The sequence below is a fragment of the Zalophus californianus genome, chromosome 11 (genome assembly GCF_009762305.2).
Source record: "Zalophus californianus isolate mZalCal1 chromosome 11, mZalCal1.pri.v2, whole genome shotgun sequence".
NCBI lineage: Eukaryota > Metazoa > Chordata > Mammalia > Carnivora > Otariidae > Zalophus > Zalophus californianus.
In genome coordinates this window covers 88,570,648-88,589,982 of record NC_045605.1, presented here as the reverse complement: position 1 = coordinate 88,589,982, position 19,335 = coordinate 88,570,648, and the positions used below count along the sequence as shown (strand labels likewise).

The window sequence follows — 19,335 nt, the reverse complement described above, 5'->3', positions numbered from 1 at the left end:
AGCTGCATACACTTCTGTGTCCTGGTAGACACGAAGCCCATGAAAGGCAGGGCCCCCGTCCTTTCATCTTTGTATCCCAAATGTTTAACAGCTTAGGATGTGGCATATACAGCTGGCAGCCAATCGATACGAAGCTGAAATTGCTCATTTGAGCAGGTACAGTAGTCCAACACTGCTAGAAGCTGGCAAAACTTTCAACCAAACTTGCCCACTTATTTCACCTGTGCCTTACATGACATAGCTTCAAGTGTTTCCACCCTCCTGCTCAAACTACCTGGAAAAGGTTTCACACTGCCTGCATCCCCCTTTAAAATATGCCATCCAAAAACAAAGCCAAGACCCCAGATATGGTCTGGATCCAGTGAGACTGGACGGACTCTTACATCCTAAATATGGCACTCCTGCTGTGTAGCTGAAGTGCATTCACATTGCTGGTAGCCTCTTCACACTGTCAGTTCATTTAACAGACTGCTAACTGCCTGTCAGCTAAGACACAATGCCTCCATCCTTGCAGTTTGAACTTTGTTTTTCCTTGTGATATTTCATCTTGTTAAATTCCATTCATTCTGTAGGAAATACCATTCTTGCATAGCTTTGAGAAATTTACTATCTACAGAGAGCAGAAGAGTAATTACTGCCTAAGTAGTCAGTATAATTTGTGGGGGATAACAAAAAAGAAGGGGGTTCTCCAACAGTGTACAGCAGGAAGAGAAAGCACCAAGCTTCTTCTATTTTTCCAAAACAAGAGTAATATTTTGTTACCTGTTATTAACTTTATTTATTTGGTATTTATCAAAAGTTTGGAAAGACACAAAAATGTTTTCATAAGACGATGCCCAACCTCATTTGGGGGCAAGACCTGATCTGAATTAACATGAAAGTATTTATGGCTTTTATTTATTCTACTCAGTGTGACTACTCATACATTTCCCTGAAGAAATATTAACGGGCTTGCTTTTGAGGTGCTTTCCCAGACCCCACTGGAGATTTTGTCATACGTGGGATTATCCCTGATTACCTTTCTAAACTCCAAAAAATTCTGAATTCTGAAACACATCTGACCCTAAGCGTTTTTAATAAGGAACTGTGAATCTACACACACCTCACAGGATCGCTGAGAATCAAATGGACACACATGGCCCCTCAGAAATGGCAGCCATGATGATCGTGATGGTAACAGATCAGCCTTAGTATTCTGTCTTTTGCCTACACAAAGACCTGCTTTGACAGTGACCCCTCTGACTCTGAAGGCACTGATGTCACCTAAAGATAAACAAGATAAGCCCTCATGCTTTACACCCCTAGATAAAAACAAGGGTTGTAGAAGACCGAAAACCACAAGAAATAAAATGGAAATAAAATGAAAATTTTCAATGTAGCTGTAGATGAACTCAAAATGAAAGAAACTGTTTCAAACTATTTGTACCTGAAAATTAAATATAGGAAAAAGCATCAGTTGGGGTTTATGCAAATTTACCTGTAACACTGCCAGGCTTCGGCGAGCCAAAGTTTAATAAATTATGCTGCAGTTGCTAGATAAAATAAATAAATTCAAAGGTGGCTATTATTTCACTGTCAGTAGGACATGTACTTAATTACCAGAATGTTCATGTCAATCTGCTTTTCCAGAATTGGACCCCAGCAAAATTCCAGCTCTGAATGACATCAATCTCTTCCTCAAACCATCCTGGGTAATCTACTTCAGCGAGCAAATACCAAACAGAAGCAGCCAGGTTGTGTTTTATATTGCTGTAAATGTCTCCTTGTGGATGCTTTAAAAGTGATAATAGAAATTCTTTTAAACTTCCTTTCCAATTCTCAAAGTGGTATATTTTGAGGTTTTAGCCTTAACACATCTCAGTTTTACCAAAGGGAAATAATTAACAGGCTATGCACAGCATAAATTCAAACTCCTTCAAGGCCTTTAATTTTATTCATGGGGTTATCACAACCCAGGAGAGGAAATGTTTTCATTGACTTTTTAAAAAAAGACTTTTGGAAAATCCAGTTTCTTAAACTGTCATTATTTGAAGAGTTTAACAAATACCCACCTGCAAATTCAGAACTTACCTTATCTATAAAAATACAAATAACCTAATGTTAAAAGTCCCCAGGGACTGACAGAGCAGATAATCATTTACCAGTCAAGTGGTTTATGCAAATCCTAGTGGTTTTCTGGAAGGAAGCAATGCTTTTTCAGTTGCAATTCATGTACATTTGTGTTTTTATCAAGAAGTATTTTTTCTAAAAGAAAAAAAGGGAGAGAGAGAGAGACACTTGCCCATAATAGGGTTGTTTTGGTTTGGTTTTTCTGTTTTAAGGCTTAGAGCTCTGCATGAAAGACCTAGAACACATTGTGACAATAAGTAAACGTGCAGAAATACTGACCAGTAAATCACACACAACACTTCCACAATCACAGCTGCTAGGAGGAAACACAGGGAGGATGTTTTGCTCTGCTTGGACTACTAAATTTCACAGGAAGACCACAGGCTTGGTTCTCTTCCTCTCTAGTCACTAAGAAATGGAGAGAAAAATCATATAACCTTCCTGGAGTCCTGTTTTCTACCACCAAATAATGAAACAAACACCCAAACCAGTTACTGTTCTGTGCTCTCTGAAAGGATATTATTATGAAATATGGCATGTGGAATTCTCACCATTGATTTAGCACATCTTTGATGTTTATCTTCAGATCTCTGCTTAATGCAACCTACCTAAACAAAATGCAACTTTCAGAGGCAAGAGTAGTTAAATCTTCGGAAACAAGTCACCATGAGCTAGTCTCTCAAAGTGTGTAACCTGCTTTTTAACAGCACAGAGAGTTGTGTGTTGGTAAAAATAGAGTTGTCTTTTTTTAAACTGTGAGGTTTACTGCTGATATTCTAAAATAATAACTAACACATTTTTAAAGAGTTGTGCAGAGGCTGTCAAAATCCACTTTCTCAATTTTTCATAGTTCTGCTCAACAAGAATCTCCTGCTATGCTGAATGGTAAGACGGAATATTATCAAAAGAATTCACCTTGCCTCCGGAAATGAAACCATCAACCTTGGTATTTCACAGGATGGGTCTCCTTTTATATTTTGGAAAATGGGCAAATCTCAAAAAGACCAAATTACATGGTAAGTGTACAGATTTACTTATGTGATAGAAGAGACTCAGTATGAACTGATTTCCTCTTCCTTGACTGAACTACACCGATTTTGCATCCTCTAATATCTTTCATGTCTTTTAGATCATACTAAAAAGAAAGAAAGAAATCCAATGACTGAAATTGTCACAGATTCTCAGGGTTGAGAGAAAACTGAAGGTCATCTAGTCCAGTGATAGAGAATAAATGAATAAATGTGGGAAAGACACTTTAGGTAGGTTTTTGTCAAGTAATGACTACTGATGAGGAACAGTAATGTGGTTCTCATACCAAAAGTAGTAAAGACATGCTTTTGATTATGAATTTCAAGGCATACATGAAGTCAGCAGGAAATTAAGGAAAAGGCAGCAATCTCACCCAGATGGGTATACCCAGGCGTCCAACTACACTCTGTACCCCGTAACATACAAAACACCCTGAGGCAAAGCAAGGCAAAGTGTGTGTGTGTGTGTGTGTGTGTGTGTGTGTGTGCGCGCAGTAACTCTTCTACTGTGTTTTATCAGGATGAGAAAAAAACATACAATTCTAGGGGTGCCTGGGTGGCTCAGTCATTAAGCAGCTGCCTTAGGCTCAGGTCATGATCCCAGGGTCCTGGGATTGAGCCCCGCATCGGGCTCCCTGCTCAGCAGGAAGCCTGCTTCTCCCTCTCCCACTCTCTCTGCTTGTGTTCCCTCTCTGGCTGTCTTTCTCTCTGTCAAATAAATAAAAATCTTAAAAGAAAAACACATACAATTCTAGCGTCAAAGAATACACTGCACTTCAAGTTATAAACTTCTCCCAGTGAACCTTTCCTAACACTTAAAGGCACAAAACTCTTCATTATCACCAAAATGTTGATGGTATAAGCACCTAGACCTCTACATAAAGACTTCCCCAGGGCAGCTGGGTGGCTCAGTCAGTTAATTGTCCAACTCTTGATTTCGGCTCAGGTCATGATTTCAGGGTTATGAGATTGAGGCCCACTTAAGATTCTCTCTCTCCTTCTCCCTCTGTCCCTCCAGACTTCCTCTCTCCCTTCTCTCTCTCTCTCCCTCCCACTCTGAAAACAACAACAACAAACACCTCCTCTAGGTACACTTCTGCAGTGAATTTTAAAGGAAACCCTTAGAGTTGGGAAAAGCTTGGGGATTACTATTGACTACAGAGCTTACAAAGGCAGAAGCTGTATTGTCAACCACGCAAAGGTCTTAGTAGTAGGCATGTCTCAGCTATATTTTTTTCCTTGACAAAATCTCACCGTGAGGAAAAGAAAAAAAGGAGACACCCATTCTAAAAACTGCATCTAATTAAAAATGTGGGCTAAGTACATGCTTACCATGAATACAGATACCACAAAAGCTGCCTTAAGAGAAACAGATCTAGTTCCTTTCCTAAAGAGGATTATAATCTATGCATTTTATATAGGACTCCATTTTTGGAACAGGAATGACTCTGATGACCCGTGTGGTGATTATTTTTTTAAAATAGAGCAATATGGAATAGGGTGAAAGTATTTTTAAATGAAGGCTGTGATAGGAGTAAGAACAATAAAAACATCTCAAGGCAAAATAGTGCATTTTATAAAAGAAGCACAAAAAAATATAGACAATCTTTAGGACATAAGACCAGGGAAAGAGTTCTTAGACTTGACACCAAAAGCATGCTCTATAAGAAAAAAAAAAGTGATAAATTAAACCACATCAAAATTCAAAACTTTGTTTTGTGAAAGATCTTGTTAAGAAGAGATCTCGTTAAGATCTTGTTAAGAAGAGGAAAAGAAAAATCAGACTGGGAGAAAATGTTTAAATTACACATACAACACAGGACTAGCACATAAAACATAAAGAACTCTCAAAACCCAGTATTAAAGAAAAATCCAAATTAAAAAAAACTAAAGACATCAACAGACATTTTACCAAAGAGGGTATATAAATGACAAATAATCTCATGAAAAGATATTCAATATCATTAGCCATTAAAGAAATAGATATTAAAACCACAATGAGCTATCCCTACACACTCCTCAGAGCAGGTGAGAAAAATCATCAGAAAAAATTGTACGAACATGAAATGCTGGCAAGGATGCAGAAAAACTGGGTAACTCATACACTGCTGTGATTCGGCCACTCTGGACAGTAATTTGGCAGTTCCTTTCAAAACTAAAAATGGACTTACAATACACACTAACAACCTTACTCTTGGGTATTTATCCCAGAGAAATAAAGTCTTATTCTCATGCAAAAACTTGTATATGAATGTTCACAGAAGCTTTATTCATAACAGCCAAAAACAGGAAACTACCCAAAAGTCCTTTAACGGGTGAATAGTCAAGCAAACCATGGTACATTCATATCATGGAATACTACTCAGCAATAAAAAAGAAAAACTATTAATTTATGCAATAACTTGGATGAACTTCAAAGAAACTGTGCTTAGTGAAAAAAGCCAGTCTCAAAAAGCTACATACATACTGCATGATTCCATTTATGTAACATTCATGAAACAACGTAATTGTAAAGATGGACAACAGACTAATGGTTGCTGGGATTAGGGATGGAGGAGAGGTGGATTCGGATATAAATAGACCATGAGTCTTGCAGTGGTGGTACAGCTGAGTATCTTGACTGTGGTGGTGGTTATACAAGGCTACACATGTGATACAGTTGAACTACACACACACACACACACACACACACATCAGTGTATATGTAACTGGTGAAATCTGAATATGTTCTGTGGATTGCACCAATATCAGTTTCCTAATTTTTATATTGTACTACAGATATACAAGACGTTAACACTGCAAAAGGCTGGAACAAGGGTGCATAAAATCTCCCTATACATTTTTTTTTTTTTTGCAACTTTACTTAAGTCTATCCTGTGATCTATTATAATTATTTCAAAGTTAAAAGTTTAGAAGCGGGGGAAAAAAGAACAGGAAAAGAAGGCTAAACCAATTAAGGCAAAAAAGATTTAAGAAAAGAAAATTATCACTAAAAGTTTACCAAGAATGTTGGAACTCATGCATGTTGATTGTTTCCCTCCCCCGCAGAAAGCTCTGGGGGGATGGGAATAACACTAATCTATAAAATTACATGTTTAAGCAGAAACTTTCCTCTTGAAAAATTTGCTTCCCTTTCCGACTCATCCATCCAAGTTACTGTAATGAGGTTTCTTGAGGCTATCATTCATTAAGCCTTGCCGTTCATCAGCAGATTGTTTAAAATCAATTTTATTTCCCCAAAATATACTCTTCCTTCAAGCTGTTTAAGTCAATCCAGAAATGTCTGCATTGACTTACCGAGGCAGGTCAACTGAGTATTAGACTGTTTTCAATTACACAGTTATTAATTCCATTAAACAAAGAAAATGCAAACAGTTAAGCATTCAAACTTCCTCTCCCCACTCACTACCTATTGCTTTTTAAAAAGCAGATTGCCAGTGGACATGGAATCTGGAGGATATACCCACAAGACAAATTTCAGAAAATCTACTATTTTGGAAATCAGACTTCTTTTTCTCTACCACTTTTGTTTATCCCCTTTGTGGGGAAAGTTCAAGTTATGGATGATCACAAGTGAATACCCTACCTTCACCCCCTACAAGTACATAAAGCTCCTACAAGTACATTAACTCTAGACTAGTACATTTATCAAGAAAAATGTTCAATACATGGGGCGCCTGGGTGGCTCAGTCGTTAAGCGTCTGCCTTCGCCTCAGGTCGTGATCCTGGGGTCCTGGGATTGAGCCCATGTTGGGTTCCCTGCTCTGCGGGAGGCCTGCTTCTCCCTCTCCTGCTCCCCCTGCTTGTGTTCCCTCTCTCGCTGTGTCTCTCTCTGTCAAATAAATAAATAAAATCTTTAAAAAAAAAAGATTGTGTTTAAAAAAAAAATACATGTCAATACACGTCTTTCAACCACATTCAAAACTGATCTCCCATCTTCAGAAATGTAATCAACTACATCAGTGAGTTACAGATGGTAACAGTTAAGTCTCTGATGGAACTTTTTTTTTCAAGGACCCTAATAAAGTTGTGAATCCAGTAGAGGCAGTAGAGTTTGAGTCAACTTTATAGCTCTATAATCATGCAACAATATTTCAATCATAAGAGATTTTTTAGCTCAATTGTAATCCCACCTTCACTTGGGATGCAATGTCCTATTAATGCTTATGTTTTCTCTACTGCAGAACAACTGTAACACAAAGGCATTCGCTCTTAATTAGAGTTATCCCCTTCTCTCCAGCTTCCTGAGCCTGTCAGCCACCTGCACAGTGCACAGCACTGTTACAACACCAGAAAGCTTGCTTTAAAGCAAAATCCACACAGCTAGTTAGGAGCAGGTGTAGACAAACCCAACTAAATCAACTCTGCAGAAATTCATTTCTAAGTGTTTCAAAATGCCAGATCTTGCTAATAAAATCGACCTTTTCATTTGACATTCGCTTAAAAGAAATAGGATTTTAAAGATGCATTTCCCAACTATTTTTTATTCTAAATTCCTATGACTGTGGAATAATAAATGAGCTTTAAGAGCCAGTACAGTGCTTTCCCAGCTTCCAATTAATCTCAGCATTTCATTTGCAACTCTGCCTCAATGTATACAACATAACATATATACACCAACGTGGCTTCTATATCCAAAGATAGTAACTAAGAAACACCAAATCCCTCCTATAGGGGAAATTTTTTGAAGTGAATTTTTTTTCTAGTACAACATTGTAAATCACCTCTGAAATTTTTCTCCATTTTATTTTACGGCAAAGAGTCCACCTTAAATCACAGAACAATGAAACATAGGAAAATACCAGTCATCCCAGTCAGGTCACCATATTTAATTAATTGCCCTAAATAAAAAGTGACAAGTCATTTGTCATGTTCTTCTCTTGACAATCCATCATACTAACTGTAGATTGCTTCCTTCTATATATTTCCTCTTCCTTCCTCTTTTCCCCTCTTTGCCAGTTTCAGTTGTAGCTCCCATTAGGGGATTCACTCAAGTCAAATATCTCCTTTTCCTATGCTATTTATATTATTTCCTTAAAAATTAGCCACTTATTTAAAAAGTAAAAACTGTCTATTCCTATCAGAATGCTATGAAAAATTGTCACTAACACTTATTAATTCATTAAGCAACCATGTAATTTGTTTCTCCATTTATAAAATGGGGATGGAAATGCTTGAGAGGAACAAAAACAGTCATGGGTTCACACAAGACTGCTTCTCTCCTGCCTCCCCTCAACCCACCATGTATACACACCCCCACAGCTGTGTTACCCTTGTCATGCGGTTTAACTTCTCTGGCCTTAAGCTGTTTGAATGTAAAACTAAAGGGACTGGATTTGAAGCTGTCTACCATCACTGGCATTCTGTTTTTCTCCAATTATGCTTCCTAATTGTTCAATTACTATGTCAGGACAGCCTGATACTTTCATCTCCGGCTGCTAAATAAAAATTATTTTCTTCTGGAATTGCACTGACTTGCATTCTTTAATTATCCACTGTTTTTGGATGTAAGGTAGGAGAAATCAACATATTTCAGTGGAAGTTTGAATCTGATTCTGCCTCAAGGTTTAAGAATGGGCTGAGCAACCTACAATTATTTCTTAGTGAACTTTTAAGAATTTTAAGGGTGAGTGTAAGAAGCATGTAAAGTTGCTTCGTCCTATTACCATGTATGTTCCTTAAAAGCAAGCCCTGTGTCTGTGATAATTTTTCTAATTCTCCAATGCCTCTGAACATAGTGGATGATCAGTAAATACTGTTGATTACTTCACATTTAGTTTCTATGCTGAGCACTTTAGCAGACTAGGATCTTGACTGAGATCACTGCAAGTTCAATGCCCTCCTAATGGTGTGGCAAAGGCTGAGGGCTTTAAAACCCATTTCCAAATGTGTTGCTAATTTCCAACTGCTTCAGGAAACAAATAACCCATTCAGCAAAAAACTGCCTGTTTTCTGATGTTAGTAGTAAAATACAAAGACGAAAATACTTGCCTAAACATACCCATGGTTTCTATGTCACATTTCTTATTTTGCATTTACTGTGGAGATATCCAATATGTCAACTTTATGAGAGCTGTCACTGATGCTGGAATTTCAAGTACTATAATCATTATATAACACCATAAACAGGTTAGGGAAATAATCCAATACTCTTTTGCAGATGAAGAAAAAAATCATCATGGAAGTAACTAGAAGAGATGATGATGCTTTTTTAAAGGATGGGCCAACACTTCAAATGATGAAAACCAGCCAAACAACAGAGCTACTCAACAGTTTTTAAAAAGTCAACCCTGAAAATATATCCTAAAATTTTGCAAAGAATTAAAATAGTCACTTGTACAAATATATTTATAGTAGCATCATCATCAGACAAGATTTACTGAGTACACTCTTCTATACCAGACATTTTATATCCATTAATCCTTACAATAAGGCAGGTATCATCTCTGTTTCAGAGATAAGGAAACTGAAGCTCAAAAGGATCATTTAGCTAGTAAGTGGCAGAACTGAGACTCAAATCCAGACCTGTCTACCTTTGATCGTGCATTCTATCATCTAAGCCACATGGAAATTGATTAAATGAACAACAGTGGTGGATGGTCAGATAAATTATGTTACATTTACTTAATGGAATTTTAGGAAGTTATTAAAAATTACAAAGGTAAAAATAAAATATACATTTTATAGTGTATATGAAATGTTATATTAAAAAGATAAAACAAAATTTAAATGCATTTAAATTATAACCAGGTAAAATGTGTATATATTTGGATAAACACTGTAATAGAGCCAGATCAATAAAAAATTTTATGCTTGGGTGATGGGCTCATGAGTGGTATGTATTTTTCCTGAAGCAAATGTTTTTAATGAATTGTTTTAAAATTAAATCAGCTATAGTAATCAAGACAGTGTGGCATTAGTGAAAGAACAGACAAACAGATCAATAGAACAGAACTGAGAGCACTGAAATAGACCCACATAAATACAATCAACTGATCTTTCACAAAGGAGCAAAGGCAAGACAGTACAGCAGACAGTCTTTTCAACAAAAATTCTGGAACAACTGGATCTCCATAGGTAAGAAATGAATCTAGCCACAGACCTACACCCTTCATAAGAATTAGCTCAAGTGGATCACAGACCTAAACAAAAAATTACAAAACCATAAAGTTCACAGTTCATGGGAATGGCAACAACTTTTTAGATATAACACCAAAGGCACAATCCATCAAAGAAATAATTGATAAGATGGCCTTACTAAAATTAAAAACTTCTGCTCTGCCAAAGACACTGACAAGAGAATAAAAAGAAAAGCCATAGACTGGGAGAAAATATTTGCCAGAGACCCATCTGATAAAGGACTGTTAACCAAAATATGCAAAGAATTCTTAAAATTCAACAATAAGAAAACAAACAACCTGATTAAAAAAATGAGCTAAAGCTTTAACAGACACCTGACCAAAGAAGATATACAGATGACAAAAAAAGCACGTGAAGAGACGCTCCACATCATATGTCATCAGGGAAATGCAAACTAAAACAACAGTGAGCTACCACTACACAGCTGTTAGAATGACCAGAATCCAGAACACTGACAAACACCAAATGCTGACAAGGATGTGCAGCAACAGGAACTCTCATTCATTACTTTTACTGGGCACTGAGCACTTTAAAGATATTATCTGACTTAATCATTTTGCAATAATCTTTTGAGGTGATGACTTCTATTATCCCCATTTCAGAGAGAGAGAAACAGAGGCTTAGAGATTAAGATAACTCCACTGGTAAATGGCAGACCTGGCAAAGAAAACCAGGTCAGTTTGACTCCAAAGCCCATTTTCTTAATCATGCTGCTGTGTGGTATTACACCGCAGCTCCTGATATCAAGTTGGTAGGAGGCCTCCAATAATTAGAATGACTTTTGAGAGTTGCGTTAAAGAAAATGAGACCCATGGGGCGCCTGGGTGGCTCAGTCGTTAAGCATCTGCCTTCACCTCAGGTCATGATCCCAGGGTCCTGGGATCGAGCCCTGCATCGGGCTCCCTGCTCAGGGGAGCGCCTGCTTCTCCCTCTCCCTCTCCCCCTGCTTGTGTTCCCTCTCTCCCTGTGTCTCTCTCTATCAAATAAATAGATAAAATCTTAAAAAAAAAAAAAAAAGAAAATGAGACTATTGAAGAGCAATTCAAGATCAAAATGACTGGCATTGGTATTAGTGGTCTCTGCTTTAGCAAAAATACTTTACCATTGGATTCTTAATAGTAGTATTTAAGTCATAGCAATTATATTCATTTTCTTCTATATTTTTCTAAAATGTTTTTAATAAATATATAAATCAAGTTTCAGCCAGATTTTTTTTTTTTTTGGTCTTTACAAATAGTGGATTGTGTTTCTATTGTTGATTGGTAAGGAAATAGTTAAATCTTGAGTGTATACCCTGGTGGATATCTCCCTCAACCATCTAAAGACAAGAAAAAAAAAAAGGTCACAGTCAGTTACTCCCGTTAGATCAGTGTTCACTGGAACATCTGTAGGCGCATATACACACTCTGTTTACTGTGAGCCTTCCGCTTGCCACGGTCAGAGTGGGCAGTCAGTGAATCTTCCCCAAGTGCTGACATTTAATACCTGGTTTAGCAGCAAAGATTCAGAGAGGGGTGAGCAGCCCCTCTGGCCTTCAGGTAGGTCCAATACCTTCATTTCTACCAAAGCTAAAAGATGGGCACCCACGTTTGTCAACTTTCAGGGAAAGGTGATGCTCCCCTTTAGCAGTGTGTTAGTTACAGATGGATTGGGTGTCCGGATGGGGAGGGGATGCTATAAAATTTGGAAACTATAGGGCTTTCTTGTGTCAGGCTGCTGCAAGGATTTAATTCCTGTGGCATCAGAGCCCATGTGTTAATCTTAGTATATAAATGCTTCTCTGGCATAAGTGTCAGAAAAAAGACCTAATCCTGGCTTCAGTGCCAGCAAAAAAAAAAAAAAAAAAAATCAAATAATGTATGCCTCGAACCTGATTAGCTGTGCAAGATAGCATTAATTCATGCATGGAATGACTGCAATTACATGAGGTTACCTGCTATTTTGGAGCAATCAGGAAAACATGAGCAACACTGATCAGTAAGATTTAATGCCTCAGAGTATAGTACCTTTCTTTGGGTGGAAAAGAGTTCAGACACAGGAAACTACAAACCCAGACCTCACACCATTAGTCTTCTTTTGATTCTCAGCTATGTCCTAGCTTCACAGTGAATAAATGAAAACCTCCCTGCTGAGGAATGTCACCATGGGGTTGGGAAAATTGTATAAATTTATTGGTCCTCTATTTCTATCTTTTAAAAAGAATCTTTAATGTGTTGACTTTGAAACTTCCTCCGGTTGAAGAACAGTGTCTTCTTTTTCAAAATTTGCCTTTTTTATCCAGCCTATTTAAAGAAAGTAGATTATTTTAGTTCTAGTATAACCTTTCAAAAACTCTTAAAAATCAAGATGTGACTAATATAAGCATATTAAGACCATGAAAAGTATACAATAGCCTACTCCAGTGAAAACATATTTAAGTTAATAAAGCAAATTTCAAAAACTAAATAAATATGGCAAAATTTGTGAAAACATTTTCAATGTTCCTGTTTATTCTTTAAATACATTAAGTCATCTGGTCATGGTTTAAAATGGGTATTCTAAAAATTAAATGCACAAATACTGGAACTGTATTACAAGATGAGCTAATTCATCCCAACAGTAATAAACCTCACCACTGTTTTTAGGACCCTGCAATCATGAGGTGTACCAAGAGCAGGGCATCAAAGGGAGGACAGGTAAGAAGTCTTTAGGGACCCAAACTAAGCTACAAAAAATGGGTAGTATTCCTTATGCCTTGCCTAAGAATATGTGTCTGCTAATCTATAGTAATCATGTTTTCACTTATGAGAAGCCAAATTCCCTATGAAAACCTTAAAATGAAGCCAACAGGCTACAATGAAAACTTAAAAAAAAAAAAAAAAAAGCTTGCTGTTTAAAAGCAAGTGTTGTTGGTATATGTTCATCCCTTGGGATCTGGAATCCATTACCCCTGTATGGCTTGCTCTACATCCCAGTAACAGTCTCCAGAGGTTTTTAAAACAAACAGACTTTGGCTTTAGTGCTCCCTCCACCCAAAAATGGACAACTTTCTGACAATCACCACATATCATGCTGAGTGTAATCATTTACGGTTTTCATTTATTGAATTGAGGGTTAGCAGTATTTCCTTTTAATTCCTATGGAGAGCATTTTCTTAGTTCCCATAAGCCTTCTTTTATGTATATTTCGATAGGCCATGAATAAAGAAAACACCCATGTTATTTCATAAGTAGGGCAAGTTGCTGAACCTACAAACCACCATGGTCTGAAGAAGTGACAGGCTTGCCTTCATAACTTCAGTAATAATGCTTCTCATTCACTATGTCCTCACTTGGTTTAATAACCCACAAGATGATTATTAAAATATCACCCCTTAAGGAATCTCCCAAGTAAACTAAAACTAAGAAGAGAACATTTAGCAATTAATTACACCTGATCTACAGAAGCGCTTCAAGGCAAAACGCTCCCCCCCGCCCAACATCTCATTAGACTGACCATAGATTCTAAATGGTCCAGGGAATCTTTGCAGGGAGAATAAAAATATAGTGTCAACAAACATTTATTAAATGCTCATTATATGCCAGGCACTGTGCTTTGTGACTTGTATGTGTTATCCCATTTATCCTTCAAAGCAACCCAATGAATAGGTACTAAAACGATTCCCATTTTCCAGAAAAGAACAGAATAAAAATAGCTTGCCCAAGATGGTTACACAGCAACTAAGTTTCAGAGCCCAGACCTGGACTCAGACTTCAAAATCTGCATATTTAATGAGGGTTTAGAGAAAGGGAAACAGAAGAATAAATGAATTATTTCCTGTTATTTAAAATGAACTCACCACCTCCATTGATATGCTTTTCCAATTCTCATTAGTCTAAAAAGTTAACCAATCTATACCCACTGATCAGATCCCAGATCCTAAATCCTATCTCACCATCTCCAATGTTATAAATATCATCTGCCGTGACTGGCAGGTAATTGTGTACTAACAACCCTACTTTTGATAAGGTCGAGCATAATTATAAAAACTATCACAGTGTACAAAGCCCTGTTCTGAGTGCTTTACATTTATTAATTTACTAATCATAACTAACATTGACCAAGGAAGTAGGTAATTACATTTTTACAGATGAGGAAATTGAGACAGTGAGATATTAAATTACAAATTCATAGAGTTAGTAGGTGACAGAGACAGGATTTGAATACAGCCCTTCAGCCCTCAGAGCCCAGACTCTGAAGAACTGAGAGTCATATTCAGAGACACTGTTTCAAACTGTTTTTGAAGCATATTAACAATTTACTCTTAACAGTCAGGAATCTGTACTACTTTGTTTCCTTTAACGTTTGGTGCCTAGGACTTCAGTCTACAAACAGGGAGTACATTATTAAGGCTCCTGGAATCTAAGGTAAGTAATGATAATAAAATTTGATCAAGCTTACTTCATCTAGTAAATAACTTTTTTAAAAAAGTATATAATACTAGGATTAAATCCTGAATAATTCTGGCCCCTCTTTGCTTAGCGTCTGCTTACTACAGAGTTACTAAGGAATTATTTCAAATGTCTTGGGCTGGAAAGAGAGATCTGAAAAACAGCCACTAACTGTATTTTTCCTAGAGAGGGAGAGAGAAGGGAGGGGCAGGAGAAGAAAAAGAGAGTGGAGGAGGCAGGGAGGTGTTTAGGAATCTTCTCTGCCTCCCTAAAAGAACCCTAAAAACGTGAGCAAGAGCGATCGAGGAAAACAGGGGGCCTTTGACGTGACACTTTCTAAGATCTAATTACAGTGTTTCCACTACTAAATCATTATCAGATAATTTCTTCCCTCTACTCCAGGTATTCAGAGACCGATCTCTGGCTTCCGTAAAATAGTCAAATAGTCACAGCTTTTGCGACCTTGGTGTTCCCTCCCCCCCCCGCCCCGTCCCGTCCCGTCCCGTCCCAGCAACCTAGGGTTTGCAGAGGTGCAACTGAATCCAGTCCCCCAAAGCGTCCGGGCGGAAGGAGTCTGCAACGACTTCTCGACCGGGACGTCCCTTTAGGCTGCGGTTTCCAGGCAACCCCACTAGGTCCAGAAGCAGTTGTGCTTCCTACTGGGTCACCTATTTAAGAGTCCCCAGCGGGTCGCCTGACGCCCCTCTTGGTGCTGCGGCCTTCCCGTAACCCGGATGTTGGGTCTGCGTCAGCCACTCTCACCTCCCATTTCCTAGTTTTCCGCCTTGGCTCCCATCTAGTCACTTCGCACTTTGAGCGTCTTTATTCAGCGAGGCATCCTAGGAGTCTCCTCTCCTGTACCAGAAAAACATGAGCCACACATAGAGAACGGATTCCTGGGAAACGTAGTTCTTTCCGCCGACAAGCGGTGAATCTGGGAGGAGAAAAGGACTACAATTCCCAGAAATCTAAGGGAGGATAGTCCTTGTCTAAAACATGTCCCAGTTGCTTGATCCTACTGGGAAGGAAAGTTCTGTGGCTCGTCGCTAACGTAGCTGCCTGGATTTTGCTAATTCAGTTCCACTACAAGCTTGTGGAAGAACTTTTTTTTTAACAAGATTTTTACCTGTGAAGTGATTTATGTGAAGAGTTATATGTTATTTTTTTAAATTCTTTCAGATAAAAGATCTACACAGGATCAGAAAATATGTCACTACAGATGATAACAGTCAGTAATAACATAGCCTTAATTCAACCAGGCTTCTCACTGATGAATTTTGATGGGCAAGTTTTCTTCTTTGGCCAGAAAGGCTGGCCAAAGAGGTCCTGCCCCACTGGAGTTTTCCATTTTGATGTAAAGCATAACCATCTCAAACTGAAGCCCGCACTTTTCTCTAAGGATTCCTGCTACCTTCCTCCTCTTCGTTACCCGGCCACTTGCATATTCAGAAGCAGCTTAGAGTCTGAAAAACATCAATACATCATCCATGGAGGGAAAACACCAAACAATGAGCTTTCAGATAAGATTTATGTCATGTCTATTGCTGGCAAGAACAGCAAAAAAGTTACTTTTCGCTGCACGGAGAAAGACTTGGTAGGAGATGTTCCCGAAGCCAGATATGGTCATTCCATTGATGTGGTGTATAGTCGAGGGAAAAGTATAGGTGTTCTCTTTGGAGGACGGTCATACATTCCTTCTTCCCAAAGAACCACAGAAAAATGGAATAGTGTAGCTGACTGTCTGCCCCATGTTTTCTTGGTGGATTTTGAATTTGGGTGCTCTACATCATACATACTTCCAGAACTTCAGGATGGGCTATCTTTTCATGTCTCTATTGCCAGAAATGATACCATTTATATTTTAGGAGGACATTCACTTGCCAATAACACCCGCCCTGCCAACCTATACAGAATAAAGGTTGATCTCCCACTGGGTAGCCCAGCTGTGAATTGCACAGTCTTGCCAGGAGGGATCTCTGTCTCCAGTGCAATCCTGACGCAAACAAACAATGATGAGTTTGTTATTGTTGGTGGCTATCAGCTTGAAAATCAAAAGAGAATGGTCTGTAACATCGTCTCTTTAGAGGACAATAAGATAGAAATTCGTGAGATGGAGACCCCAGATTGGACCCCAGATCTTAAGCACAGCAAGATCTGGTTTGGGAGCAACATGGGAAATGGAACTGTACTCCTTGGCATACCAGGAGACAATAAACAGGCTACTTCAGACGCCTTCTATTTCTATATGTTGAAATGTGCTGAAGACAATGTGAATGAAGATCAGAAAACGCTCACAAATAGTCAGACATCAACAGAAGACCCAGGGGACTCCACTCCCTTTGAAGACTCAGAAGAATTTTGTTTCAGTGCAGAAGCATATAGCTTTGATGGTGATGATGAATTTGACACCTATAACGAAGATGATGAGGAAGATGAGTCTGAGACAGGCTACTGGATTACATGCTGCCCCACTTGTGATGTGGATATCAACACTTGGGTACCATTTTATTCAACTGAGCTCAACAAACCTGCCATGATCTACTGTTCTCATGGAGACGGGCACTGGGTCCATGCTCAGTGCATGGATCTGGCAGAAGACACGCTCATTCATCTGTCAGAAGGAAGCAACAAATATTACTGCAATGAACATGTGAAGATAGCAAGAGCACTGCAAACCCCCAAAAGAGTCCTACCCTTAAAAAAGCCTCCTCTGAAATCCCTCCACAAAAAAGGTTCTGGGAAAATTTTTACTCCTGCCAAGAAATCTTTTCTTAGAAGGTTGTTTGATTAGTTTCACAAAAGCCTTTCAAATTCAAGTGCATCAGATTTTTAAACCTGTTTTAAAGAATCATAACAATGATGAAAATTGTATTCCTATTTTTTATTGAAAATGTCTATGTTTTCTTTTAATCTTATGAATTAAGTGCCAAGGAAAAGTGCTCATAATACAATGCTAAATACTTGAAAATCTTTTACTCAAAGGTATCTTAAATGAGAATTTCTGACCTGAATTTTTTCATTCAAGGAATCTTAAATACAGAAGCAGTAAAAATAATCAAGATATACTTATATCTTTCATATGATTTTTGGTTACAAATAAGCTACTTAAGACAAAGTTAAACTGATAAAGAAACTAACACCCAAAGGAATTGAATGAATTATTTTTGCACAATATAACAACTTGGTGATTGACCAAAAGTTAAAACCTAGATCACTTGTACCCCATGCTAGTGCTCTTTGTACACCTCTAACTCTAAACTGGCCTCTTGGTTATGCCTGCGAACAGAAAAAGTTCCCTATAGCTTATTTAAACCATAAGACAGTCTCCATTGACATGAAGGAAAAGAAAAGGAATCTACATCAAGTTTGTTGTATTTTATCAAGTTACCTGCATGAACTTTCTTCAGAGGATCCCCCCACCGTCTAGTTCATGGATGATGAACCAAGTCCACTCACTTGAACCAGTTCTTTGAGAAATTTAATGAAAACTGAAGTCCACTGCTACTTAGCATTCTGGGGAAAGAGGATAAGTGAGAGCACACTAAGAAAGGACCACCGATTAAATCTCATAAAGAACAACAGTATTATTTCCCCCAAATAAAAAAAGTTCAAAGGATTTTCTAAAGTTAATAGGTAGAAGATTTTAAATGGGGAAAAATAAATTTGTGCGTGTATGCATCTAGTTGATACATGGAGTTTGCTGCCAATGAAAATTATAAAATCAATGAGATTGCAAAGGTTCATTTAGATACTTTCTAGAAAGAAAGTTAAAAATACTGTTAATTTTGAGGCTTTAAGACATCAACTGATAATAAGATGACCTTAGAGAAATGTCTTTCCTTTTGGAATATTTTTCTGGCAAAGCATCTCGCCTTATCCTAAGAGCTTAAGCCATAGCTTCTTATCCATCAGTTTTCACTGAGAGTCCACAGTGTGTGAACTACTATGGCCAGATTTAGGGGAAATGTGACTATACAGGAGATAAAGCCCTGGAACACAAGCTCGTCTGCACCAGTTCCATGTCTTAGATACTAAAAGTAACTTGGATGAATTAAATCATGTTCAGTTCATTTCAGTAATGTTGCTTAATGAATATTCCGTTTGAACAATTTACTGTACCACTGCTCTGTTGTTTTTGTCACGTATGTAAAACTAATAAAACATTAAAATGTCTTCTGTTGATATTGATTTCCTCCAATTATTAATTGCCCCAATTAGGGACAAAATTTTACTATTTAATTTTCTTTTTTTTTTTAAGATTTTATTTATTTATTCATGAGAGACAGTGAGAGAGAGAGGCAGAGGGAGAAGCAGGCTCCCAAGGAGCAGGGAGCCCGATGCGGGACTCGATCCCAGGACTCTGGGATCATGACCTGAGCTGAAGGCAGACACTTAACCATCTGAGCCACCCAGGCGCCCTACTATTTAATTTTCTCAGGATCATTTTACTTTGATTTCTTTTTTTCTGTTAACAGGAAGTGGTATACGTTAAAACTGAAATATCCTTCATAGAATTCAAAAGAGTTATTTCCTCAAGAGGTAGATACATTCCCTTATCTTTACTTGTTTATTGTGACTGAGTGGCTAAAGAATTATTACCACATTTGTCTTGTAGTCAGTGAGATTAAGATATGATAGTCTAAGTGATT

The 19,335-nt window shown here is 37.9% G+C and overlaps 2 protein-coding genes across 5 annotated transcripts in view; one reads left to right on the top strand and one right to left on the bottom strand.

Moving 5' to 3' along the window:
- IFTAP (intraflagellar transport associated protein) overlaps positions 1 to 15,576 on the bottom strand; it is a 68,590-nt gene extending 53,014 nt beyond the window's left edge. For 2 of the 4 annotated variants that reach the window (XM_027581392.1, XM_027581395.1), the window contains exon 1: positions 15,449 to 15,576. Coding sequence is in view for 1 of the 4 variants with exons in the window: in XM_027581396.1 (XP_027437197.1) it covers positions 15,449 to 15,455 (7 nt within the window). In the remaining 3 variants the exon portion in view is untranslated. Of the gene's footprint in view, positions 1 to 15,201; positions 15,334 to 15,448 lie in introns of those variants that run through there. The other 2 variants (XM_027581396.1, XM_027581393.1) reach the window with 2 other exon arrangements.
- A 317-nt stretch (positions 15,577 to 15,893) lies between these two features.
- On the top strand, positions 15,894 to 17,477 carry RAG2 (recombination activating 2). Its single transcript, XM_027581310.1, has one exon. The coding sequence runs from the start codon at positions 15,894 to 15,896 to the stop codon at positions 17,475 to 17,477; it is 1,584 nt and encodes a 527-aa protein (XP_027437111.1).
- The last annotated feature ends 1,858 nt before the right edge of the window (positions 17,478 to 19,335 follow it).

What these genes read in the sequence shown, in the direction of transcription:
- RAG2 (XM_027581310.1), top strand. Translation starts at nt 15,894, where the DNA reads ATGTCACTACAGATGATAACAGTCAGTAATAACATAGCCTTAATTCAA.